Raw genomic sequence first — 27637 nt, 5'->3', positions numbered from 1 at the left:
CTGTACCAAGTGCTGTACTGTAAACAGGATCAGGCTGCAGGTGAGTGCACTGGTGGTACTGCAGCTCCCTGGCCTATTACAGTTCAAAGGTGACATTTTTACTCTTATGTGTTTTTTTTCCCAAAAAATGCAAATTAGAATTTTTGAAGGAAAACAAAGACTGTTACATTTTGACATTGTTAGCAGTGGAATTACAGTCAGAACATCTCCTTTAAGCCCAAAGAATATTTTTTGATCACTTTATAATAAAGCTGCAATAATTCACTGTCCTGGCAACTCAGACATTAGCTGCTTCCCAAAATAAAGGAAAAAATTGTATTTATATAGCACCTTTCACTTCTCCAGGACCTCCCGAGGCGATTCTTGGCCAATGAATTACTTTTGAAGTAATATGTTGTTATATGTTGTTAAACACAGCAGCCAATTTGTGCACAACAAAGTCCCACAAACAGCAATGAGATAAATGACCAATTCATCTGGGGTTTTTTTTGGTGATGTTGGTTGAGGGATGAATATTGGCCAAGTCACTGGGAGAGCTCCCCGTCTCTCTTCAAGTAGTACCATGGGATCTTTTACATCCATCTGAAGAGGCAGTCAGGACCTCAGTTTAACATTTCATCTGAAAGATATATTTTACACACTCTCGTAATTTTTACTTCAACTGGGTTTATGGATGGTCACAGTCTTTTGTCTAGGCTGATAGTATGACATTGGGCAGAAAAAATGTTCAAATTACAATTTGATCATTTTTGACAATTAAATACTGACATCCCACGGTTTCCATCGGCTGCAGAAGGCTTAAAGTGAACCGGTGAACACCACATAGTCATCCTCCATGGGCACCTGGGTACATACTAGAGTGTGGAACATGAGCAAACAGTTGATGAGACCTTGTCTGGTGTACATTTTGAATTCTAGGAGATCCTTCAATCTGTCCACCGGGTGACCAAAAATGAACAGTGTGGGGGGACAATTGTAAACAATTTTACAACACCAAGTTATAGTTCAGCAATTTTATTGTAAATTCACAAGCTTTCGGAGGCTTCCTCCTTCCTCAGGTGAATGTTGTGGAAAAAAAAGAATTTGTGCACAACAAAGTCCCACAAACAGCAATGAGATAAATGACCAATTCATCTGGGGTTTTTTTTGGTGATGTTGGTTGAGGGATGAATATTGGCCAAGTCACTGGGAGAGCTCCCCGTCTCTCTTCAAGTAGTACCACGGGATCTTTTACATCCATCTGAAGAGGCAGTCAGGACCTCAGTTTAACATTTCATCTGAAAGATATATTTTACACACTCTCGTAATTTTTACTTCAACTGGGTTTATGGATGGTCACAGTCTTTTGTCTACAACATTCACCTGAGGAAGGAGGAAGCCCCCGAAAGCTTGTGAATTTAAAATAAAATTGCTGGACTATAACTTGGTGTTGTAAAATTGTTTACAATTGTCAACTCCAGTCCATCACCGGCATCTCCACAGTGTGGGGGGAGAGGGGGAAGTTAAGCCAGAAATTGAGCAGAAGCTTCTTCAGATAGTCAAATGGGGTCTGTAATGTTGTCAATGTGAGAAAATGTTGCAGTGGTAATTTGGTTTTAGATTTATCAGTTTGAGCAATAAGATATTCCATTTACTATACCAGTTCTGTACCTGAGAGCTGTGAATAATTGACTACATTCTTGGGAGTATTCACATAAATACTCAAATGCCTTTCTGGCAGCATCCTCCTGGTCATTCTAAAGATATACACAAATAAGATTGTAAGTGGTAGATCATCAATTATATTTTAAAAGTTGAACCACCAGAGTACCCCCATTTAGACATTTACAAAAAAAGGAACACCATTTAACTGAAAATACTCATTACAAATCATCCTGTAGGTTCTTTATTCTCAACCGTGCTTTTTACAGTAATTTTAACAGATTGGTAATTTTTTTTGCAGATACTGTATGAATACAAAATAACATTAAAAAGACAGGTCTACATATTGCAAAGTGATAGTACTCAAAATCAAGAGAAACATTAGATCCTTCTATTTTTTGTTCAATTTACACAAACAATAAGGATTGCGTAAAGTAGAACAGAAACTAGCATTGGGTATTATAACTTAAATGTTCAGGCTAGCTTGAAGCACTGCAGCAACTTGTCCTTAACTCTCAGATCACGACAACAATGCATGGTGAGAGCACATGAGCTACCTAGGCAGTAGCCTTGCGGATAGTGTTAAGAGAATCCCTCCACGCCTTGGACCATAAAGTGACTATGGCACAAGAAGAATGAGTTTTAACTTTACCTGATGGTTCCAACTCCTGCCAGGTAAAAGTATAAGAATCATACCTCAGCAAACAGCCAACGGTTGGGATTCTCCTCCTCAGAACAAAGTTCCAGCAGTGCCAGAGTTCCACCTGTCCCTCCAATCTGCCCCACCCTCAACCCATTTATCTGGGCAAGGGTCCTTTGTGATGCAATGTGGACTTCCAGTGGGTCCCTGCCACCAGGAGGAACCAACCTGTGCAAAGAGGAGAATCCTCCTCCACCCTCCCCCAGTTCACAAAGGGAATGAATGGCACTTGTGCGGAATAATTCAAAACTGCCACTTGTTACCCCATCATTTTAATCAAATTGCTGTAGTAGAAATCCTAGCACTGCAATCGGCATGAACCTAAATCGGAATTGACCAATTCACTGTAGACTAAGTTGTACTACAATTGACGAAGTAAGATTGCAAACGGGGGGAGAACTTTCTAAGAGCAGACTGCATAGGTAGTTTACTGCCTTGAAGACTGTCTTTGGGGTAATTATTCTTACGGGAGGTCTGTACAAATATTGATAGGTGGAAGATTAACAGTGCTCATGAGATTATTATTTCACTGTTCATCAAAATATGCCTACATAAAATCAACATCTACCCACATAACAGAAGCACTTATCTTTCTGACATTACAGAAATGTTACTCAGATTTTCTACCTGCCCAACTCTCCAATTTACCCAGTAACAGCAGTCAAATTGACCAAAAGACCTTCCATAGTATCATAGTAGGTACAGGACAGGAGGAGGCCATGCAACCCATCGTGCCTGTGCCGGCTCTTTGAAAGAGCTATCCAATTAGTCCCATTCCCCTGTAAAATTTTTCCCTTCAAGTATTTATTCAATTCCCTTTTGAAAGTTAGCATTGAATCTGCTACCACCACACTTTCAGGCAGCACATTCCAGGTCATTACAATGCACTGCGTAAAAAAAATTTCCTCGTGAAACCTCTAGCTCCTTTGCCGATCACCTTAAGTGTGTCCTCTGGTTACCAACCCTTCTGCCACCGGAAACAGTTTCTCTGTATTTACTTCAATTGATACTAGCTCAATTGCTAAATTTAAATCTGAGATAGATAGCTTTTTGGCAACCAAAGGTATTAAGGGATATGGGCCAAAGGCAGGTATATGGAGTTAGATCACAGATCAGCCATGATCTTATCAAATGGCGGAGCAGGCACGAGGGGCTGAATGGCCTACTCCTGTTCCTATGTTCTCTGTCAAAACCATTCATAATTTTGAACACCTCTATCAAATCTCCCCTTAACCTTCAGAGAGAACAACCCCAGCTTTCTCCAGTCTCTCCACGTAACTGAAGTCCCTCATCCCTGGCACCACCATTCTAATAAACTTGAATGGGCGATTCTCAACTGCTGCCCGTCCGTTTCTCATGTGAAAATAGGCGGTTGGCAGTAGTAAATTGGATGCCCAAAACCCACCTAATGCAATTTTTAAGCAGGCCTGTGAGCATAGCACACCTGCCCGAAATAGGCGGGAGGCTGCTTACCTAGTTTTCAAGTACAAAAACTTTTAATCCAATACTCCAAGGTTGCCAACTTTAACACCCAGCAGAAAATATAGGCAATAGAGCGCTGGTTTTGTATGTCGTTTTCTATCAAAGAAACAGTTATAAACAATAAACCTTTTTATCAGATGTATATCACTGTGTTATAGTGAGGGTTAGTGCAGAACAGTTTAAGTCTTAAACTTAAATAAAGCCAATTACATAGGTATGAGAGGTGAGTTGGCTAAGGTAGATTGGAAAATTAGATTACAAAGGTATGACGGTAGATAAGCAGTAGCAGACACTTAAAGAAATATTTCAGAATTCTCAACGAATATACATTCCATTGAGAAATAAAAACTCCAAGGGAAAAGCGATCCATCCGTGACTAACTAAAGAAGTTAAGGATAGTATTAGATTAAAAGAAAAGGCTTATAATGTTGTGAAGAATAGTATCAAGCCTGAGGATTAGGAGAGTTTTAGAAACCAGCAAAGGAGGACCAGCAAAGGAGAGCAAATTAGCAAGAAATATAAAAACAGATTGTAAGAGCTTTTATAAGTATGTAAAAAGGAAGAGAGTTGCAAAAGTAAACGTTGGTTCCTTAGAAGCTGAGACAGGAGAAATTATAATGAGGAATAAGGAAATGGCAGAGATGTTAAACAAATATTTTGCATCTGTCTTCACAGTAGAAGATACAAAAAGCATACCAAAAATAGTGGGGAACCAAGGGCCTAACGAAAGTGAGGAACTTAAAACAATTAATATCAATAGAGAAAAAGTACTAGACAAACTAATGGGACTAAAAGCCGACGAATCCCCTGGACCTGATGGCCTAAATCATAAGGTTCTAAAAGAGATGGCTGCAGAGATAGTGGATGCATTGGTTGTGATCTTCCAAAATTCCCTAGATTCTAGAAAGTCCCAGCCGATTGGAAGGTAGCAAATGTAACACCGCTATTCAAGAAAGGAGGGACAGAGAAAACAGGGAACTACAGGCCAGTTAGCCTGACATCAGTCATTGGGAAAATGCTGGAATCCATAATTAAGGAAGTAATAACATTGCACTTAGAAAATCATAATATGATTAGGCAGAGACAAAATGGTTTTACGAAAGGGAAATCGTGTTTAACAAATTTATTAAAGTTCTTTGAGGATGTAACTAGCAGGGTAAAGAAAGCGGAACCAGTGGATGTAGTATATTTGGATTTCCAAAAGGCATTCAATAAGGTGCCACATAAAAGGTTGCTACTCAAGATAAGGGCAATATATTAGCATGGATAGAGGATTGGTTAACAGACAGAAAACAGAGTAGGGATAAACAGGTCATTTTCAGGTTGGCACGCTATAACTAGTGGGTGCCGCAAGGATCAGTGCCGGGGCCTCAGCTATTTACAATCTATATGACTTAGATGAAGGGACCGAGTGTAATGTATCCAAGTTTGCGGACAATACAAAGGTAGGTGGGAAAGTAAGCTGTAAGGAGGACACAAAGGGCTCGATTTTAGGGTCGGGTTACCTGCGGGTTTCCAGCGGGGGGGCCCCGAAAATCCCGATCTCCGGTCACGTGACCGGATTCGGACGAAATCCCGGCCACTTCCGGGTACCGCGCTGACGTGCGGGGCTGCGCGCGCAAGCCCCGCTGGTGGGAATCCCGCAGGCAATTAAAGCCAGCGGGGTTCCACTTGAGAGCACTTAACTTGCTCGTTGTGGTCAGTTAATGAGCTGAAGCAGCTGTCAAAAGAGGAAGTGTGGGATTTTAGGTTCAAACAGTACCTTTCAAACCAGGCGTGTTGCAGCCAGCAGCCTGTGGCAGGTGCCAAGGTGCGCTCCACGGGGGAGAGCCCTCACCCACGCAGGAGGCCACCGCGTCACATAGGGCAACCCCTGCCCTCCACCAACCCCCGCCAAGCCAGAGGACAGACCGACACGAAACCGCAGCCCCAGTCCGAGGACCCACCCACCTACCCTGCACAACCCCTCACACCAACACCTGCCAGATGGGTGGTGCGTTGACATCGTCGGAGGACGAACAGGATGACCAGCCCCAGCAGCCTCGCAGTCCACGCCGTCCGCCTCGGAGAGGTGGGGCCCCCCAACACGGTGCTGCGGCACACCCACCTGCACAGCAGGAGGGAGGGCAACCGCAGAGAGAGATGCGTCGCAGGAGGCACTACCCTCCGCACAGGGTGTACAGAGCGAGGCTCAGCTTCATGGACCTCTCCGAGGAGCAGTGCATACGGAGGCTCAGAGTCAATCGCCAGGTAGTCACCGACATCTGCAGCCTCCTTAACGACGAGCTGCTCCCTGATGGACCAAGTAGCATCTTCGTACCTGTCGCCGTCAAAGTCACCACTGCCCTCAACTTCTTCGCATCCGGTTCCTTCCAGGGTGCCACCGGGGACATCACCGGGGTCTGTCAGTCCTCTGCACACAAGTGCATAAGGCAGGTCACCGATGGGTTGTTCCGCAGGGCCTCCCACTACATCAACTTCGCCATGGACGAGCGCAGCCAGATGGAGAGGGCGGTTGGATTCCATGCCATGGCCGGCTTCCCACGGGTGCAGGGTGTAATCGACTGCACCCACATCGCAATACGGGCACCTCCGCATGAGCCAGGGCTGTTCATCAACAGGAAGGGGTATCACTCCATGAACGCCCAGCTCATCTGTGACCACCGCCAGAGATTCCTACACGTGTGCGCCAGATACCCCGGCAGCTGCCACGATGCCTTCGTCCTCAGGGAGTCCGCCGTCCCACCCATCCTGCAGGCACCCAACGCCGGCAACGGCTGGCTCCTCGGCGACAAGGGGTATCCCCTCCACACGTGGCTCATGACACCTCTGAGGAACCCCATCACCGAGCCGGAGCGTCGGTACAATGACAGCCACACTGCTACCAGGTCTACAATTGAGCAGACCATAGGGCTTCTCAAGATGCGCTTCAGGTGCCTTGATCGTTCTGGGGGAGCGCTCCAATACACACCATTCAGAGTGGGACGAATCATAGTTGTCTGCTGTGCCCTGCACAACATGGCCCAACAGAGAGGGGTGCCGCTGGAGGAGGCCCCATCCACACCCGCCACCCACATTGAGGAAGGCGAGGGCGAGGAGGAGGAGGAGGAGGAGGAGGAGGAGGAGGCAGAGGAGGAGGAGGCGGAGGAGGAGGACGCGCCAGAGGATGTTGGACGACCCACGCCCCGAGCCGCGACTCACCGGGATGGTCGCCGGGCCAGGGACGCACTCATACGTCAACGGTTCTCCTAGAGTCAGACACTGCGAGGCGCTCGCATCTCCTCACCTGCACATGCGAGCGGCCATACCAGCCCCCTCCACTGAAGAGTGCTGCCAGTAATCCTGCACCCACAGCAGTGTGCCCAATGGGTGGCAGCAGGTGTTCGCCGTCATGATGGCCTCCACGGAACGCAACTATTGCACAAGCCGCGGAAGAATGGACGAGAGGTGGCAGGAGTGGTGAGAATAGACTATTTAATATCTGGAATGTGACATTATATAAGAAACAAAGTACAAATTAATAAACACCCTGGTGTATTCCCTTTGTGATTATAAGGCCTTTGCAATTCTTCTCCGGGAACCCCTACGTGGTGCTACCCCTGTGGCTCCAGCAGAGGTAGTGGCAGGTTGCTCGTCTTCTTGCCTTGACCGGGTAGATGCTTTTGGCGGACGGCCCCTGGGTTTCGGTGCCCGTGAGGGCACCTCCACAGACTGCTCCTCCTGCACCGGGGCAGGGGCAGACTCGGCCACCTGGAGAGGAGGCACCATTGCGGGTACTGGTTGAGAGGTGGGCGACGGGTGGGACGTGGGGACGCCTTGAGAGGCGTCCCCGCTTCCATGTCCCCGGTCACCATCATCCCTCTCTTGGCCTCGGCCCACATCACCCCTTCCACCCTGCTGGACGGCAGTTTGGATGGCATGTGTGAGGCCTTGCAAGGCCACCCCTAGTGTATCCCTCAGCCTGTTGGTGGCGTCGGAATGTTGCTCACCCTGAATCCGTACAGACGTTGTCAGGGCCTGCAAGGACTCGAAGTGGAGCTGTGCGTGACGCTCGAGGGAGGCCAGCCTGTCCTCCACCGCAGACAGTCCCGCACCTACCCGCGACACTGTGTCGCCGGTACCCTCCTGTGCCTGCGCCACCAATGCCCACATGCAGGAGGTGGACTCCTCCATCGCCTGCGCTATTGTGGACAATGCGCGCGGCACCTCTGCCAGTACCTCAGCAATTAGCTGGTGGCCCTCGACGACTCTCCTTTTCACTGGTGGCCCCCTGGGTTCAGCATCTGGGTCCGGCTGAGCAGAGCCTGGAGATGAGTGCTCCCTCCGTCGCGGACCCTCCGCGGCTGCCCCTGCCACCAGGGTCTGCTCATGCTCACTCGTGCGCAGTGACTCACCAAGTGCTACCCCAACTAGTTGGCGAGGGGGACCCACCGAGGTGCGTGTCTCTGCGCTGGTGGATGGTTGGCTCTGATGTGACGATGCACCCTCAGAGACCGCCATGTCCTCTGAGGAATCGCCCTCCACGCTCGCTTGACCCAAAGACGGACCTGCAAGAGAACAGAGGGCACTTTGAGGCATGTGGACCAACTTGACAGTGCGCCTGATGGCAGGTGATGAGACGGTAACTCACGATCATGGGTGTTGAGTGTCAGCTTTCCCTTACCGGCCGTTTCGGCAGCGACACACTCGCCATCGGCCACCGACAGGCAATGTCGCGTGCGGGCGAGGTCGAGCGCCTCCACCTCTGCGTCGGTGAGCTCCACCACTTGCGGCGGCCCACCTCCGGTGCGTGCCCTTTCCCTATTGTTCTTGCTTCTCTTCTCCTGTGAAGGCAAAACACAGATGTGTGAGTGGGTGCGTCTTGCATCGTGAGACGCATCGAGCATCGGTGTGGTTGGGTTGAGCGTGGCGCGGAACGGATGGGGGGAAGCGTGGGCCACGTGGCCATCCCATTGCATGGGGATTGGGGTGTGTGGTAGTGTTCGGGTGGGGTCAGGGACGGTGGGTACTTGCGTGCACGGCGAGGATGGTGAATGAGTGGCTGTGAGGATTGCTGATGGAGCGCAGTGGTGGCTGTGCAGGAGGGGGTTGTGATCTGCTTGGCGTGATGGTGGGGACGGGATGTGGGAGGGTGCGTTGGTGTACTCACCTTGCCAGACCTAGTCAGGTCATTGAAGCGCTTGCGGCACTGCTCCCAAGTCCTTGGGGTGTTGCCCCTGCTGCTCACCTCCGCCGCCACCTCTGCCCATGCCTTCCTGGTTGCGGCGGCAGGGAACTTGCGCCCATCTTCTGGGAAGAGTGTTTCCCTCCTCCTCCTCACGCCCTCCAGCATCAGCTGCAGTGCCAGATCTGAAAAACGGGGCGCAGCCTTTCCCCTTTGTTGAGCCATTCTCTCAGACCTCTTGCTTGCAGCAGGAGGGGCTTTGGGAGACCGCCCCTTTAACTGGAGCTCCTACATCGCGTCGACGGTACTGCGCATGCGCAGCCGGCCGGCACGCAGCTGGGGAGCGCAGAACCCGGAAGCTGGGCTTAATGGGTCAAATTATCCCGCGATCGCGTGGGGGACGCACACGATTAGCCATCCGCGTTTTCCACGCTCCCGGAGGACCACCCGCTGGGAACCCGCAGGCCTGCTAAATTCGAGCCCAAAGAGACTGCAAAGGGATATAGGCAGGTTAAGTGAGTGGACAAGAAGGTGGCAGATAGAGTATAATGTGGGGAAATGTGAGATTATTCATTTGGTAGGAAGAATAGAAAAACAGAATATTTTTTAAATGGTGGGAAACTATTAAATGTTGGTGTTGAGAGAGACTTGGGTGTCCTTGTACAAGAAACATAAAAAGTTAGTATGCAGTTACAGCAGGCAATTAGGAAAGCAAATGGTATGTTGATCTTTATTGCAAGGGTGTTAGAGTACAAGAGTACGGAAGTCTTACTACAGTTGTACAAGGCTTTCGTGAGACCTCACTCGAGTACTGCGTACAGTTTTGGTCTTCTTATCTAAGGAAGGATATACTTGCCTTGGAGGCGGTGCAACAATGGTTCACTAGATTAATTCCTGGGATGAGAGGGTTGTCCTATGAAGAGAGGTTGAGTAGAATGGGCCTATACTCTCTGGAGTTTAGAAGAATGAGAGGTGATCTCATTGAAACATATAAGATTCTAAGGGGGCTTGACAGGGTAGATGCTGAGAGATTGTTTGCCCTGGCTACAGAGTCTAGAACTAGGGGGCATAGTCGTAGGATAAGGGGTCGGCCATTCAAGACTGAGATGAGGAGGAATTTCTTCGCGCAGAGGGTTGTGAATCTTTGGAATTCTCCACACCAGAGAGCTGTGGATGCTGAGTCATTGAATATATTCAAGGCTAAGACAGATAGATTTTTGGACTCTAAGGGAATCAAGGAATATGGGGATTGGGCAGGAAAGTGGAGTTGAGGCCAAAGATCAGCCATGACCTTATTGAATGGCTTGAGGGGCCGTATGGCCTACTCCTGCTCCTATTTCTTGTGTTCTTAACACTATACAGAATGTATGAAGTGTACCAAAGTCATCCAATGGTAGTGAAAGGGTACTGCACTATTTTTTCCTAAATAATTTTGGGAATGGGTATTTCTAAGGCTGCAGGCTTCAACAACTCCACTCACCTAAATACTAACAAGACAATAAACTGTATTTCCAAACTCTGGTATTTACAAATTCAAGTACGGATGTGTCAGTTACATTAGTATGCTGATTACGTTGATGCACATCTTTTTGTTGCAGTCATTTCGGCCAATTTAGAACATTTCCTACTGGCAAAAATTATTAAAAGAAAAATCTGTTAAATTATTAACCACTTTCTGAACCTGTAAAAAAATCTCTTCTTTACCTCCAGAGCAATCTGCGCAGCTAGACTCAGAAAATCAGTCACTGGGATTCTATTGGTTAACGTATTATCTTCATACTCTACAGGTTTTTCTGCAAGCTTTCCTATGGTTTTAATTGCCTGGACAGCTGAAACACAAGAAGAAAGCTATAGAAATGAAAACTTTTCAGTCATGTTTTGTGACCGTTACACTGTGAAAAAATTACGTATTATTTTACCTTGGGATGTACATGTGTTCCTTCTGAAAACAATATACAGCGCATGATGCTATCCTATTATTTAGAAATTGTTGTCAGAAAGAATGTAATAAATGATGTGTGTAATTATTACATTATTACATGGTGTTTTTCCATTTAAAAGCAGAAATAAGAAAATGGTACAAATCTATTTTTTTAATTTATATTTGATCATGTCTCTGCCCCCCCCCCCCACTTTTCCTTTTAATTTCCCTAAAACTTCCTCTACACCACACTATTCCAGCATGGATTGGCAACAAAACTTCTTCCTAGCCTCCACTATTCAGTGGTGATTTGACTCACTCCGTGATTTATCTTCCTTAGTGGAACTTTAACAATGCAAGAAATAAGGCAGGAGTCAACATTGCCAGTGGGTGGTTGGGTATTGTGAGGACTTCAAAGTAGTATCATAACCTCGATGCAAAATGCACACTTGGCATTTCAATGGATCTTTTAAGCCTCAACAGTTAAACTATATAACATCTACCTTTTTGTATATCACTTTCCAAAATGGCAATTTTGTAGACACTGAACTGGGTGAAGATATTATCTGGGTCAATTCGTTCTGCTTCTTTTATGGCCTCTTTTGCCTAGATATAAAGTTTGAGAAAGGCTCATTAATCTACAATTTGGAACAGCTTGACCACCCTCCATTGATAATTCCTGTAAAAAGTACAACTTTAAGCTGATTTATTATCATTATTTCACACTGTTAATGGATGTGAGGAAGGTGTCAACTGATAAGAGTAAAAGGCTGTTGGTTTATGCAGAGGTTGTTTTCTTCTAAGGCTTTTTTAAAAAATATAAGACAGGTATATGGTATACCAACATTGATGGCATTCTTCAACATAAAGGGCCTGACTTTGCACTACAGACACACATTTTCATGTGTCCCACAAACTGGCACTGATTCCATGCCTTCTGTACTCATCCGATAAAGGCTGGTTTATTTTAAACGGTTAATGCCTCCGTAAGAATAGTGCACAAAATAATGTCATACAAATGCAATAAGTGTTCATGTGCTATCATGGGGCAGGATCTTGCTCCAGGGACTCCTGTGTGGCTTGCTGCTCATTATTTCCATTATTATCCTCATCATCATAGTCTACAAAGAACTTTCTTCCCGTCTCTGATGCTTTCTCCAGATTTTCATCTTTCACCACTTCATGATCCTCTGGCCCTGCCCCTCCCCCCATTGCTGTGCTGGCTGTGCAGAAGAGGACATAACCTAAAAATGGGTGATAACCCTGCACAGTTAAAGTTCCTGGCTGTGCTGCTTTACAGAGATGACATGGTGATTGTGTAAGTCAGCACACTGTGCACTAACCTGCAGCCTACACTGTCTCATTGATCTCGCCATTTCCCATGGTTAAAGCAGAGTGCCTCCCCAGCAGCTTCATGGCCTACTGTTCGTAGGCATTCAGTTCTCCAAAGTCGTGTATGGCTCCTCCACTCACCTGTCTTTCACTATCACTGTACACATATTTCTCCTGAAAGACGAGCAGTTTCCTTCAAGTAGCTGTTTCCAGTTTAGCAGAAGTAAACTGGAAACTGCTATTTGAAGGTAAATCAGAGCAGTGGGAGACATTCAAAGGGGTGATTCGAGGGATTCAGGGTAAACATGTTCCCACAAAGAAAAAGGGAAGGGCTGCCAAATCCAGAGCCTCCTGGATGTCAAGGAGCATACAGGGTAAGGCATACGGAATGCTTTCCTTTATTAGCCGAGGCATATAATATAAAAGCAGGGATGTTATGCTGGAATAAAACACTAGTTAGGCCACAGCTTGAGTACTGCACACAGTTCTGGTCACCACATTACATGAAGGATGTAATTGCACTAGAGAGGGTGCAGAGGAGATTTATGAGGATGTTGCCAGGACTGGAGAATTTTAGCTATGATGACAGTTTGGATAGGCTGGGGTTGTTTTCCTTGGACGGAGGAGGCTGAGGGATGATTTGATTGAGGTGTACAAAATTATGAGGGACCTAGATAGAGTGGATAGGAAGGACCTGTTTCCCTTAGCGGAGGGGTCAATAACCAGAGGGCATAGATTTAAAGTGATTGGTAGAAGGATTAGAGCGGAAATTAGGAAAAATATTTGACCCAGAGGTTGGTGGGGGTCTGGAACTCACTGCCTGAGAGGGTGATAGAGGCAGAAACCCTCAACTCATTTAAAAAATACCTGGATGTGCACCTGAACAGCCGTGACCTGCAGGGCTATGGACCAAACGCGGGAAAGTGGGATTAGGCTGGGTGGCTCGTTTCTCAACCAGCACGGAGACGATGGGCCGAATGACCTCCTTCTGTGGCAGAAATTTTCTATGATTCTATGATGGAGTGCATTAACTGAAGGCTAAAATTTTAGGGGTTTCTCTCAGGTGGCATCAGAAAGCAAAATACAGAGTCAGTGAACCCCTGAACCCACAGTACAGTGAGAAGCAACACTTATGCAGGAAGTCATATTAGAGGACTAACAATGTGTTGGTACTCATGGTGTCCAACAATGAGAAGGGACTGTGGTCTTGCCTGCCTTGTCAGGTCAGTAAACTTTTTCCTGCACTGGTCTGCAGTTCTGGGGGCGAGAGGTGACACTCTGTGCCACTGCCACCTCCCTCCATACAATTTTCTACGGCTGTCTCCCACGGGCACCTTTCTCTTCTCTGCTCCATTTCATCATGGAGTGTCTGAAGGCCAGACTCATTGAAGTTTTGGGCTCTTCTTTTCCATCCTCTTCGAATTGCCTACTATCATTTTTGTCTCTATGCCTGCTCCCTAGTAGAGGAAATTCTTTAGAACAGTCTTGAACTCTCAGATGAGACATTTGAAGCCATTAACTGACAATATATTTAGTCTTGCAGAAGGTTCACCAGTTACCTGCTGCTCCCCCAGCCTGCTGGTAACGCAAAGGCTAGTGGAAATCTGGAACTCTCTCCCCAAAAGGCTGGGGATGCTAGGTCAATTGAAATTTTCAAGACTGAGATCGATTGATTTTTGTTAGGTAAAGGTATCGAAAGATGTGGAGAAAAGGTGGGTAAATGGAGTTGAAGTACAGATCAGCTGTGATCTAATAGAATTGTGAACTTCACTCCATCATAAGGTCAGAAATGGGGATGTTCGCTGGTGATTGCACGGTGTTCAGTTCCATTCACAACCCCTCAAATAATGAAGCAGTCCGAGCCCGCATGCAGCAAGACCTGGACAACATCCAGGCTTGGGCTCAGAAGTGGCAAGTAACATTCGCGCCAGACAAGTGCCAGGCAATGACCATCTCCAACAAGAGACAGTCTAACCACCTCCCTTTGACATTCAACGGCATTACCATCGCTAAATCCCCCTCCATCAACATCCTGGGGGTCACCATTGACCAGAAACTTAACTGGACCAGCCATATAAATACTGTGGCTACAAGAGCAGGCCAGAGGCTGGGTATTCTGCGGTGAGTGACTTACCTCCTGACTCCCCAAAGCCTTTCCACCATCTACAAGGCATAAGTCAGGAGTGTGATGGAATACTCTCCACTTGCTTGGATGAGTGCAGATCCAACAACACTCAAGAAGCTCGACACCCTCCAGGACAAAGCAGCCCACTTGATTGGCACCCCATCCACCACCCTAAACATTCACTCCCTTCACCACCGACACACAGTGGCTGCAGTGTGTACCATCCACAGGATGCACTGCAGTAACTCGCCAAGGCTTCTTCGACAGCACCTCCCAAACCCACGACCTCTACCACCTAGAAGGAAAAGAGCAGCAGACACATGGGAACAACACCACCTGCACGTTCCGCTCCAAGTCACACACCATCCCGACTTGGAAATATATCGCCGTTCCTTCATCGTCGCTGGGTCAAAATCCTGGTACTCCCTAACAGCATTGTGGGAGAACCTTCACCACACGGACTGCAGTGGTTCAAGACGGCAGCTCACCACCACCTTCTCAAGGGCAATTAGGGATGGGCAATAAATGCCGGCCTCGCCAGCGACGCCCAGATCCCATGAACGAATTTTTAAAAAACAGACTTGAGGGGGTGAATAGCCGACTCTTGTTCTTACTTTTAAAGTGTGTGCTGATTTTTAAAGGCTGCGTCTGAAGTATCCTTCATCTGAAGTTACACAAGAGTTCTGCTACATCATACCAGCGAGTATGCAAGTGAACTGATCCTGTGATTTACGGCAGAGTCAGTGTTGGACTGGATTGACAGCCATAAGTACAAGGCCAACAGCATTTCTTTAGGGCAATTGACTGCGTACAATTTTAGGGCCCGGGTATCCATCTTCAACCTAGGGCTCGATTTTCGGACCTCCGACCTGGCGGGTTCGTGGCGGGGGAGGGCTCCAAAAATCGCGCACTTCCAGGATCCCCAGTGACGCACTTACATGCGCGCGCAGCCCCCGCATGCGGGACTCCCGCCGGCAATTAAAGCCGGCGGGATGCCACTTAAACTAATTAAGTAGATACTTCAGGTCGTTAGCAGACCTATAGACATGATATTTTAGGAGGGGTGGGATTTTCAACTCAACTGAGACTGTTTCCCGTACTGGGGGAAACACTCCCAGTTGAAATGGACATGTTACAGCCATCAGCCTGTGGCAGCTGCAAAGGTCCACTGACGGGGGCGGGGGGGAGACCCTCATTCATTGCAGGAGGCCACTCTGTCACTTTGGATAAAGTTCAGCCTCCACCACCCTCCTCCTAACAATAAAATTCACAAACTTGCACACTTACCCCGGTGTGCAGACACATTTACCTACCTTGCGGACCCCCTCAAACGTACATCTTCCGTAGCTGCAGTCATGACCTCCTCGGTGGACGAACAGCATCACCAGCCTCGCCGTCCACCTCTGACACGTGGGGCTCAACAACACAGTGCTGTGACACATCCTTCTGCACAGCAGGAGGGAGGGCAACAGCAGAGAGAGATGCGTCGCAGAATGCACTACCCACGCCACAGGGTCTACAGACCGAGGCTCAGCTTCCTGGACCTCTCGGAGTAGCGTGCATACAGAGGCTCAGAGTCACTCGACATGTAGTCGTGGACATCTGCAGTCTCCTTCATGCCGAGCTGCTCCCGGCTGGCTCTAGCACCATCTTCTTACCTGTCGCTGTCAAAGTCACCACTGCCCTCAACAACTTCTCTTCCGCATCCTTCCACGGTGCCACTGGGGACGTCACCGACTTCTCTAAGTCGTCTGCACAAAAGAGCCCTGCAAATACACCGACACCCACTCTATAGTGACACAATGGGTGGCATCAGCTGTGGGTCTTCATTGTGATCCTCAGGAAAGGGCATTATTGCACAAACCAGACAAGATTTGCAAAGATGTGACAGTAGTGGTGACAATATTTTTTTTATTATTCGTTCATGGGATGTGGGCGTCGCTGGCGAGGCCGGCATTTATTGCCCATCCCTAATTGCCCTTGAGAAGGTGGTGGTGAGCCGCTTTCTTGAACCGCTGCAGTCCGTGTGGTGAAGGTTCTCCCACAGTGCTGTTAGGAAGGGAGTTCCAGGATTTTGACCCAGCAACGATGAAGGAACGGCGATATATTTCCAAGTCGGGATGGTGTGTGACTTGGAGGGGAACGTGCAGGTGGTGTTGTTCTCATGTGCCTGCTGCTCTTGTCCTTCTAGGTGGTAGAGGTCGCTGGTTTGGGAGGTGCTGTCGAAGAAGCCTTGGCGAGTTGCTGCAGTGCATCCTGTGGATGGTACACACTGCAGCCACTGTGCGCCGGTGGTGAAGGGAGTGAATGTTTAGGGTGGTGGATGGGGTGCCAATCAAGCGGGCTGCTTTATCTTGGAGGGTGTCGAGCTTCTTGAGTGTTGTTGGAGCTGCACTCATCCAAGCAAGTGGAGAGTATTCCATCACACTCCTGACTTGTGCCTTGTAGATGGTGGAAAGGCTTTGGGGAGTCAGGAGGTGAGTCACTCGCCGCAGAATACACAGCCTCTGACCTGCTCTTGTAGCCACAGTATTTATATGGCTGGTCCAGTTAAGTTTCTGGTCAATGGTGACCCCCAGGATGTTGATGGTGGGGGATTCGGCGATGGTAATGCCGTTGAATGTCAAAGGGAGGTGTTTAGACTCTCTCTTGTTGGAGATGGTCATTGCCTGGCACTTGTCTGGCGCGAATGTTAGTTGCCACTTCTGAGCCCAAGCCTGGATGTTATCCAGGTCTTGCTGCATGCGGGCTCGGACTGCTTCATTATTTGAGGGGTTGCGAATGGAACTGAAAGCTGTGCGATCATCAGCGAACATCCCCATTTCTGACCTTATGATGGAGGGAAGGTCATTGATGAAGCAGCTGAAGATGGTTGGGCCAAGGACACTGCCTTGAGGAACTCCTGCAGCAATGTCCTGGGGCTGAGATGATTGGCTTCCAACAACCACTACCATCTTCCTTTGCGCAAGATATGACTCCAGCCACTGGAGTTTTCCCCCTGATTCCCATTGACTTCAATTTTACTAGGGCTCCTTGGTGCCACACTCGGTCAAATGTTGCCTTGATGTCAAGGGCAGTCACTCTCACCTCACCTCTGGAATTCAGCTCTTTTGTCCATGTTTGGACCAAGGCTGTAATGAGGTCTGGAGCCGAATGGTCCTGACAGAACCCAAACTGAGCATCGGTGAGCAGGTTATTGGTGAGTAAGTGCAGCTTGATAGCACTGTCGACAACACCTTCCATCACTTTGCTGATGATTGAGAGTAGGCTGGTGGGGCGGTAATTGGCCGGATTGGATTTGTCCTGCTTTTTGTGGACAGGACATACCTGGGCAATTTTCCACATTGTCGGGTAGATGCCAGTGTTGTAGCTGTACTGGAACAGCTTGGCTAGAGGCGCAGCTAGTTCTGGAGCACAAGTCTTCAGCACTACAGCTGGGATGTTGTCGGGGCCCATAGCCTTTGCTGTATCCAGTGCACTCAGCCGTTTCTTGATATCACGTGGAGTGAATCGAATTGGCTGAAGACTGGCTTCTGTGATGGTGGGGATAGCGGGAGGAGGCCGAGATGGATCATCCACTCGGCACATCTGGCTGAAGATGGTTGCAAACGCTTCAGCCTTGTCTTTTGCACTCACATGCTGGACTCCGCCAGCATTGAGGATATAATATGTAATGTGAGTTTAACAGAAATCAAATATAAGTAAAAACCATGACAAACCCTCAAACACCCTTGTGCATCCCCTTCATGCTCACGACACGTTTGCCTTACGCTTCCTACTGCACATATGTGATGCATGCCCTGTGGCTGCAGCACAGGTAGTGGCAGGTTGAGTGAGGCTGACCGTGAAAGAGATGCATGAGAGGGTGAGTCTGAGATAGAGCTATGAGATTGTATGAGAATTGAGTTGAGTGGTAGCGGTGGGATGAGTACTGGCGAGGTGAGTAAGTGCAGGTAAGATGAGGATGAGCTTTGAGTGGGTGTGAGGAGTGAAGTGATAAGAGTAGTGTTGGTAGTGCAGAAGGAGATGTGGGGTGGGGGTGGTGATGTGGCAGACGGAGTGTAGGGTATTAAGTAAGTGTACTCACTTCAGCTGACCTACTTAGGTCATTGAAGCGCCTCCTGCACTCAATGCAGGTGCGCGATATGTTGGTGGTGCAGGTGACCTCCTCTGCCACCTCGAGCCAGGCCTCCGTGGTGGCAGAGGCAGGCCACTTCCTCCCGTCTGCCGGGGAGAAGATATCTGTCCTCCCCATCCTCCTCACCCCATCCAGTAAGATCTGGAGTGAGGCATCATTAAACCTGGGAGCAGCCTTTCCCCTGGGCTGCTCCATGCTGTAATTTTGCATATTTTCTGCAGCATCAGTCAGTGGAGGACTGCCCCTTTAAATAGGGCTCCTCCAGCTGACAGCCTATGATGCAGCTGCGCAGTCCGCCCGCTGCGCAGCTTTCCAGTGCGAAACCCGGAAGCCAAGGTAAGTACCTTCAATTAAGCCGCGATTGCGTGCAGAGCACCCCGAAATAACTGGGCGCGTTACCCACAGGCCCAGTCGACCCCCGCTGCCAACCTGCCTCCCTCCTAATATCGGGCCCCTAGTGTCGGTTGCCTACCATCTTGCTGTGTAATTTGGGCTTTAAAAAAGCTAAGACATAAAAATTGAGTACATAGATCAATAAACATAATAATAAAAACCAATGATCCACAGTTTTCATGGCAAAATTAACAGTATCACATAATTTAATCCCTGAAAACCCAGTAAAAATTCCAGAATATTAATAAAAACAGGATTTGATTTATTCAGTCACTATAAATCATTTGCCTTAATAAGATTACTTTACTGCCGGGAATTTCCTCAGCGATTCTCCCAATTGGCCGCCCTAACTTCAGTGGAAGATCAGTGGAGACCCCAGATACATTGTGTGAACAGAGTTTCCGCCGATTTTCTACCACAGCAGCTGATTGGGAGAACCCCCAAGGAAATTCCTGGTGTGTGTGTTACATCGTGGTATTGTCAAAGTGTTTTGTCATGTTTTGATCAAATTTTCCAAGAACCAATCAAAACAGACAAACTTCACTTCTGAGCACTCCCTCAAAAATTTATTTCCTCGTTTTTTCAGTAGCTACGTGCACCCTGCCCTATTCCCACATTCTGGGGTCGATATTAACCCTCACACTACGGGCGGGAGACGGTCGGGGGCAGGGGGTGTTTAATTTTTTTTTAAATTGCAAAATGCAACCACAATTCGCCACGCGCACACCCTTTGCCATTTTTTGGCGGTAGGTTTCGTGCCATGTCTGTGTCCCACTCTCAAGAGGCGGGACACTTCATAATAGTATTTAAATCAGGCTCCTAAAGTGTAGCTGGGAGCCTGATTCAATTTAATGCTGGCTGGCCGGGTTTTCCAGGGATCAGGAAACCTGGCAGATAAATGGAGACCAGAGCAGCCAGATCAAGCAGGTAAGTACTTTTCCAACAATGCTTGTGAGCCTTTGGAACAGAGTGCTCCCCCCAGCTCCTCCTGCCGCGGCCTCTCCTTCCCGCCGTGATCAGCCAACCCCACCCCCACCCCCCAAAAACCAGGATCTACGGACCCCCCCGCCCCCCCGCTTCTGCCCCGCGATCTGTCAAACCCCCCACCTTTCAATCACCATCCTCAATGGTCCCCAGTTGTAGCCTTCTACCGCAAACTGTCTTGCCGGCCAGCCTGTCAATCTGGCTGGCTAGGAAACATAATAAAAAGAATGATAATGAGGACCTGCAGTTTTCCCCCCAACACCTGCAAACACGCTCCCTCACTCCCTCCCCGTAAATATGGGGGCCTCTCTTCTAACAGCATAGCCTCCAACTTACTGTGAACAAAAACACAGGGGATCTGTTAGTGCATGAGAGACATTACCTTTTCTTGCTGATTCAGATGCAGGTAGCAAGACGCCCTGTTTCTCTGCAGCCTAGCCAGATTCTGATCCAGTTGTCCAGCACAAAAAAAACTTAAAGAATAACTGTACCATTGAAGAGCCTCTGAATAATTCTGCCCCTGAAAAATGAGAGGATAAATTTGGCATTAAAAGAAAGTGATTCTCACTCACTACTCTTTAAAGGCTAAGTGGTCTGCATTTTTCAAAACTTGCAATCATGGTTATGGTGCAACAAATTAGGATAAAGAGAAAGACCAAGTTTGGGACAGGGGGTTGTGGCGGTGGGCGAAATAGACCAGCCAAAGGAACCACCCAGGTACAGTGAAGCAGAAGCGCCTTGGCAGTAAGTGCTCCTCCATGACCCTCCAGATGACCACACATTGCTGGAAGAAGTTTAATGACCTGACCAAGTAAAACAAGATAAAAGAACTCAGCCACACCTTCCAAGAATGCACATTGCTAACCAGGTTTGACAGTTGCAGCTACCTTCCTCGCACTGAGTTGAAGTGCCAAAGAGCTTTTCTTTAATATTCAGAAGGTTCCACAAGGCATTTTATACTCCCAACTTTCACATCTAAATGTTACTTCTTTGGTAGCCTTACAAGCATGTGTCCCACTCAAAGCCTCACATGATAAATAATTATTTGATGCATACACCCTCTCATGACCTGCCTGCGGATAACTGGGCTTAACTGCATCCTCCACAAGTTGGATCAGTTGGAGATTAGAGCACCCTGGTCTGTACATTTTGGGGAGGCCTAATGGCTGGTGGACGGAACACACCTCCTGTGGTCCTTGGTCAGCCTGGCCTCCCTCTGTTCCTTTTTTTCTACCTCCAAAAAGCACAGATAGAGAGATATTCCTATAGGAAATACCACAGTGGCTTTTATTGAATGGGGGAGGGAGAAAAAAATGGAAGCCCCATAGCAGAAGATTGACACTGAAGGAGTAGTCAGAAGCGAATGTTTTTTTCCCCCCAAATACAGTCGTAAAATAAGAACTTTCAAAACATGACACGCAGAAAGGTTACACTGCCCTGAAATATTGTGGTGACGTGTGAGGCAGATCAATTCTAATCATGGGGAACCATTACAAGTGCTTCTAAGAAGTAATTCTACAAGACTCTGTTCCTGGAGCCTTACTGGACAGGAGTACGCATCAGACAAAAGGCAATAGCACAATAGGAACAATTTTGTGACCCATAGTCCCATTCAGTTAGGCTCCACGCTGGGACTGCAGCCTTGAAAAATTACCCCTCTACTGTTGCACAACTATTTTCTGTGCAAAATTATGCCTAAGGATATCAACCTCATCTGACAACAAGTTAAATCAAAGACTCTGTTCTACTCTCTGGATCTGGATCTTTATATACTGATAAAATATATGGAGTATAAAGCAGCCAAGTGAAGTGCTATTTTAAAGACAATTTACATTGACTTCAACGGCAAATAATATTAGGACTTCAATGGTAATATTAGGATCAAGAAAAGTGATTGCAATGGAGAGGTGACCACCCTGTAAAGGTCACCCAAGTACAGGTTGCATGATATACCTTTTGATTGGATTTCTCATGAAGTTTCTAGTATTGTGTCTCACCTCAAAATTTTTGGCAGCTCTTTCCCAGAGAATAATGTGAAATCGAGTGAGAATATCTGATGAAAGTCGTTTCCCTGTGTAATGACCTAAAGATAGTGATCAGAAGAGATTGACCACAGTAAAAATAAACAGAAAAGGTTGGAAACTGAAATAAAGGAAGTGAAGAACATTACCATTCAACAACAATACTTGATGAAAAATTGGAATTTTTCCCTTGACCCACTGATGCTGTTTGCTGTGGAAGTGTTTCCCAAGCACTTAATCCCCAGCAAACCAGCCTATGAGCTATCTTATCTGCAGTAGTTTTAGATCATTAGCTTTAGTTGTTTCTTTTCAAATAACTGAACATTCCTCATAAAACATGAATTTATAAATCAAACTGTGGAGCTATATACAATAAAGCAAATAGAATGCTGAACTGTTTAGTCCAAACAATATAATATAAATTGGAGGAAGTTATGCTTAACCTATACCATGCTCTGGTCAAACCACTCCCTGAGTACTGTGTCCAGTTCTGATTAAAGAGGCACAAGATAGATATTCAAGCTTTGGAGGCAGACTAGCGAAGAACAATAAGGCTAGCATCAGAGCAGTGAGTTATGAGACAAGACTGGAGAACTTGGGCTCCTAAATCTTGAAAGGAGGTGATTGAGAGATGACATTACAGAGGTGCATAAGACACCAAAAGGTAAATCCAGAAATAGGCTTCAAATTCAACGATAGGAAAAAGCACAGCTCATGCTGGTAAAACACAAATTTAGAACTACTGTCGGGAAATTCTTCTTCAGACCAAGGTCGACCAATACATGGAAGAGACTTCTGGGTAGGGAGGTAGAGGCAAAAACGCTGGAATTGTTTAAGAAACGGATGCTGTGATGGGGGGGGGGGGGGGCGGGGGGGGCGAGAAGTTAAATGAGAGTTTGCTGTAATTTTTTTCTGAATGGATGCACTAAGATGAGCAAAGTTATCTATGTGGAATCTTGAGGAATCAAAACTTCCTAACATACCTTTACATTGTTTCCATTCTTTGAAACCTCGGTATTGTCCTGCGCTAAATGTGTTGGCCCTTCACCTTAGTCTCTCAATAAAAATAATCCTTTCCATTTTGCTCTTTAGTTTATGCCCTTGCCTGAATCCAATTCATTATCCAAAATATTGGAAAAAGGCAATGTACAAGCTAACTTGGAAGGCAAATGGGTTGAAGGATTCCCACCGTTTTCCTAGCACAGAAAGGAACCGAAACAACTACAGGACGCATGCCAAACCATCATTTCAAGGGGGATAAAAGGGAAAGACAGCTATAACGGCTCTAATCAATAAGGGGTCAATCAACACATGGCACACATATTTTTGGTAATGAACAAAGGAAACAAACAATTAAAGAATTTGATAGATTTGTGTTTATTAATGGGAAGCTTTTTTTCAAGGGTGAATCAGTAAAAAATTATTTCTTCCAAATTTGAGCAAAAAATCTGAAATCTTGCAACTGGTCACTGTGCCTCCCAAAACAAGAGTACAAGAACAGCATAAAAGTGTGTGTGGTTACATCTTTTATGGCTCTAACCAATATGACTGAAATTTTCCTTGGAAGGTGTATCATGCTTGAAAATGGGTTTCCTCATAATAGTGAAAGATAATCCAAAGGGTTCGCTCATAACAAGCAAGTAATACAAGTGCTCCTCTAAGGTACAGCAGCTGCTCTTTTATGCTGCTATCCCAGATCTCCACATCCTCCCTCCCCACCCCCCACAGCCTTCATGCTACCAGCACATGGCCCAATTATTTAAATAAGAGGACACTGGAACATTCTGACAGGTTCCCTTCTTGTGGCTGTTTTTTTTTATACGTTCATGGGATGTGGGCGTGCATTTATTGCCCATCCCTAATTGCCCTTGAGAAGGTGGTGGTGAGCAGCATTCTTGAACCGCTGCAGTCCATTTGGTGAAGGTTCTCCCACAGTGCTGTTTGGTAGGGAGTTCCAGGATTTTGACCCAGCGACGATGAAGGAACAGCAATATATTTACAAGTCAGGATGGTATGTGACTTGGAGGGAACCGTGCAGGTGGTGTTGTTCCCATGTGCCTGCTGCCCTTGTCCTTCTAGGTGGTAGAGGTCGAGGGTTTGGGAGGTGCTGTCGAAGAAACCTTGCAGTGCATCCTGTGGATGGTACACACTGCAGCCATGGTGAGTTATTGGTGAGTAAGTGCCGCTTGATAGCACTATCAACGACACTTTCCATCACTTTGCTGATGATTGAGTGTAGACTGATGGGGCGGTAATTGGATTTGTCCTGCTTTTTGTGGACAGGACATACCTGGGCAATTTTCCACGTTGTCGGGTAGATGCCAGTGTTGCAACTATACTGGAACAGTTTGGCTAGAGGTGCAGCTAGTTCTGGAGCACAAGTCTTCAGCACTACAGCCGGGATGTTGTCGGGGCCCATAGCCTTTGCTGTATCCAGTGCACTCAGCCATTTCTTGAAATCATGTGGAGTGAATCAAATTGGCTTCTGTGATGGTGGGGATATCGGGAGGAAGCTGAGATGGATCATCCACTCGGCACTTCTGGCTGAAGATGGTTGCAAACGCTTCAACTTTGTCTTTTGCACTCACGTGCTGGACTCCGGCATCATTGAGGATGGGGATGTTTACAGGATGTGACATGAAATGCACTGGGCCAGCTGCCCCTACACTCTAAATGGAAAATTGCCCTGTTTATGCCTAGAAGTCTGCTGGAAAATAATGTGGTGTCTAAATTCAATAGTGATCTAGCTAAAATGGAATTTACACCGTTTTCTGGTCCTACATTCCAAAATCATACCAATAGGACCAATTTTGCCAGTCTGAAAATCAGCCCAATGGTGCCAAATCTCTTCAAGGGAGAAAAGGACAGTGAAAGGCATGTACCTGAGCAATGAATAATATATTATACCCAATTATTACCATAAGATTTTCCAATTCTCTTAATCATTTCCTACCTGCAATAATGTCTTCCATTTTCTGCTTGGCAAGGAGCTCCTTGCCTCTCTGCAGCAGTTGCATAACATGCATCAACACAACCTTCCCAATGTCATGGCAGGTTTCAAACTGCTTAGACAGAGTTGTCAGAAACTCAAAGGACAGTGCATCTCTGTTGAAAGCCACTGCATTAGTTAGTAAGTCAGCACTACATTGATGTTTTCAACAATAAGCACTCCTTGTAATTATCAAATTCCAGTATGCATAATATCCTGGAAATCACTAAACCCTAAAGTCTCTTATAATCTAAGTAGACACAGCCAGTTGTGTGTGCGACTTTCTTCATCAGCATGCCTGCAAGTGGCCAGAAAACTAACGTGTATCAAGGAAAAATGCCATCACCGCTGTTTTCAATGGGGGGCAAGCTATTATAACTTTTACCTGTTCCAGCGAGGGTCTCAAAAAAATGGCACAAATGGCCCAGGAAATTTTGGCGTGTGAATAAAACTGGCAAAGCTCATTCATGCCATAATTTCCTGGAACTTCTGCGCTAGAATAATGGCAGCAGATGCGGCATTACTATAGCGCAAATATTCAGGAGAATCTTTTTTTTTTATTCGTTCATGGGATCTGGGCGTCGCTGGCAAGGCCAGCATTTATTGTCCATCCCTAATTGCCCTAAAGAATGTGGTGGTGAGCCGTCTTCTTGAACCGCTGCAGTCCGCTGGGTCAAAATCCTGGAACTCCCTTCCTAACAGCACTGTGTGAAGGTTCTCCAACAGTGCTGTTAGGAAGGGAGTTCCAGGATTTTGACCCAGCGACGATGAAGGAACGGCGATATATTTCCAAGTCGGGTTGTGTGTGACTTGGAGGGGAACGTGCAGGTGGTGTTGTTCCCATGTGCCTGCTGCTCTTGTCCTTCTAGGTGGCAGATGTTGCGGGTTTGGGAGGTGCTGTTGAAGCCTTGGCGAGTTGCTGCAGTGCATCCTATGGATGGTACACACTGCAGCCACTGTGCGCCGGTGGTGAAGGGAGTGAGTGTTTAGGGTGGTAGATGGGGTGCCAATCAAGTGGGCTGCTTTGTCCTGGATGGTGTCGAGCTTCTTGAGTGTTGTTGGAGCTGTACTCATCCAGGCAAGTGGAGAGTATTCCATCACACTCCTGACTTGTGCCTTGTAGATGGTGGAAAGGCTTTGGGGAGTCAGGAGGAGGTGAGTCACTCGCTGCAGAATACCCAGCCTCTGACCTGCTCTTGTAGCCACAGTATTTATATGGCTGGTCCAGTTAAGTTTCTGGTCAATGGTGACCCTCAGGATGATGATGGGGGAGGGGGGGATTCGGCGATGGTAATGCCATTGAATGTCAAGGGAAGGTAGTTAGACTCTCTCTTGTTGGAGATGATGTGGAGATGCTGGTGATGAACTGGGGTGGACAAATGTAAGGAATCTTACAACACCAGGTTATAGACTGGAGATGGTCATTGCCTGGCACTTGTCTGGTGCGAATGTCACTTGCCACTTATCAGCCCCAAGCCTGGATGTTGTCCAGGTCTTGCTGCTTGAGGGCACGGACTGCTTCATTATCTATGGGGTTGCAAATGGAACTGAACACTGTGCAATCATCAGCGAATATCCCCATTTCTGATCTTATGATGGAGGCAAGGTCATTGATGAAGCAGCTGAAGATGATTGGACCTAGGAGACTGCCCTGAGGAACTCCTGCAGCAATGTCCTGGGGCTGAGATAATTGGCCTCCAACAACCACTATCATCTTCCTTTTTGCTAGGTATGACTGGAGAGTTTTCCCCCTGATTCCCATTGACTTCAATTTTACTAGGGCTCCTTGGTGCCACATTCGGTCAAACGCTGCCTTGATGTCATGGTCAGTCACTCTCACCTCACCTCTGGAATTCTGCTCTTTTGTCCATGTTTGGACCAAGGCTGTAATGAGGTCTGGAGCCGAGTGGTCCTGGCGGAACCCAAACTGAGCATCGGTGAGCAGGTTATTGATGAGTAAGTGTCGCTTGCTAGCACTGTCGATGACACCTTCCATCACTTTGCTGATGATTGAGAGTAGACTGATGGGGGGGGTAATTGGCCGGATTGGATTTGTCCTGCTTTTTATGGACAGGACATACCTGGGCAATTTTCCACATTGTCAGGTAGATACCAGTGTTGTATCTGTACTGGAACGGTTTGGCTATAGAGAGAAAGTGTGGCAGAGGGACACAAACCCAATGTGAAAGAAAATCTTAAATGAAAATATTAAAAAATACAAAGGTAAATTTAATCCTATTTTTCTGAATTATATAATTCTTTGAATTTCTGTTTTATTTTGCTTAAAACTTTACCTGGAACATTAGAAATTTTAGTTACTGGGAAAAACGGCAGATGAAAATGTTTGGAAAAGGATTGTGAATGATTTAATTGGTTTTTCAACAAACCATGAACTTGACATGGGAACAGTGAATGGGAAATATGGACCCAAGAATTTGAAATGGGAAAACTTAACACAAACCAGTAAACAAAAAAAAAGTGACAACAGGAAGTAAGGTTTGTAGACAGGAAATGCAGACAGACATATGTGGGTTGATTATCAGCTTTACCACCTGTAGGGTCACCTGAGCGGAGTGCAAAAAGTGAAGTGTGACAGGGAATCCACCTGATGCTTAATAACCAGGCAGTAAAAACAAAAATCTAGCCCATGATTTTTTAATAAGATATCATAGTAGGTACAGGACAGGAGGAGGCCATTCAGCCCCATCATGCCTGTGCTGGCTCTTTGAAAGAGGTATCCAATTAGT

General features: G+C 46.9%; 1 protein-coding gene across 1 annotated transcript in view; it reads right to left on the bottom strand.

Annotated features, from left to right (window-relative positions):
• Positions 1–27637, bottom strand: part of tex11 (testis expressed 11) — a 120386-nt gene that overhangs the window by 47598 nt on the left and 45151 nt on the right. The window contains exons 13-18 of the mRNA XM_067996730.1: positions 24855–25006; positions 21878–21963; positions 20263–20400; positions 11412–11514; positions 10692–10816; positions 1651–1736 (exon numbers count right to left, since the gene is read on the bottom strand). Coding sequence (XP_067852831.1) covers positions 1651–1736; positions 10692–10816; positions 11412–11514; positions 20263–20400; positions 21878–21963; positions 24855–25006 — 690 coding nt within the window. The remainder of the gene's footprint in view (positions 1–1650; positions 1737–10691; positions 10817–11411; positions 11515–20262; positions 20401–21877; positions 21964–24854; positions 25007–27637) is intronic.

Source organism: Heptranchias perlo, chromosome 15 (genome assembly GCF_035084215.1).
Source record: "Heptranchias perlo isolate sHepPer1 chromosome 15, sHepPer1.hap1, whole genome shotgun sequence".
Taxonomy (NCBI): domain Eukaryota; kingdom Metazoa; phylum Chordata; class Chondrichthyes; order Hexanchiformes; family Hexanchidae; genus Heptranchias; species Heptranchias perlo.
The sequence above is the reverse complement of the archived record's forward strand: the minus strand, read 5'-3'. Positions and strand labels throughout refer to the sequence as shown.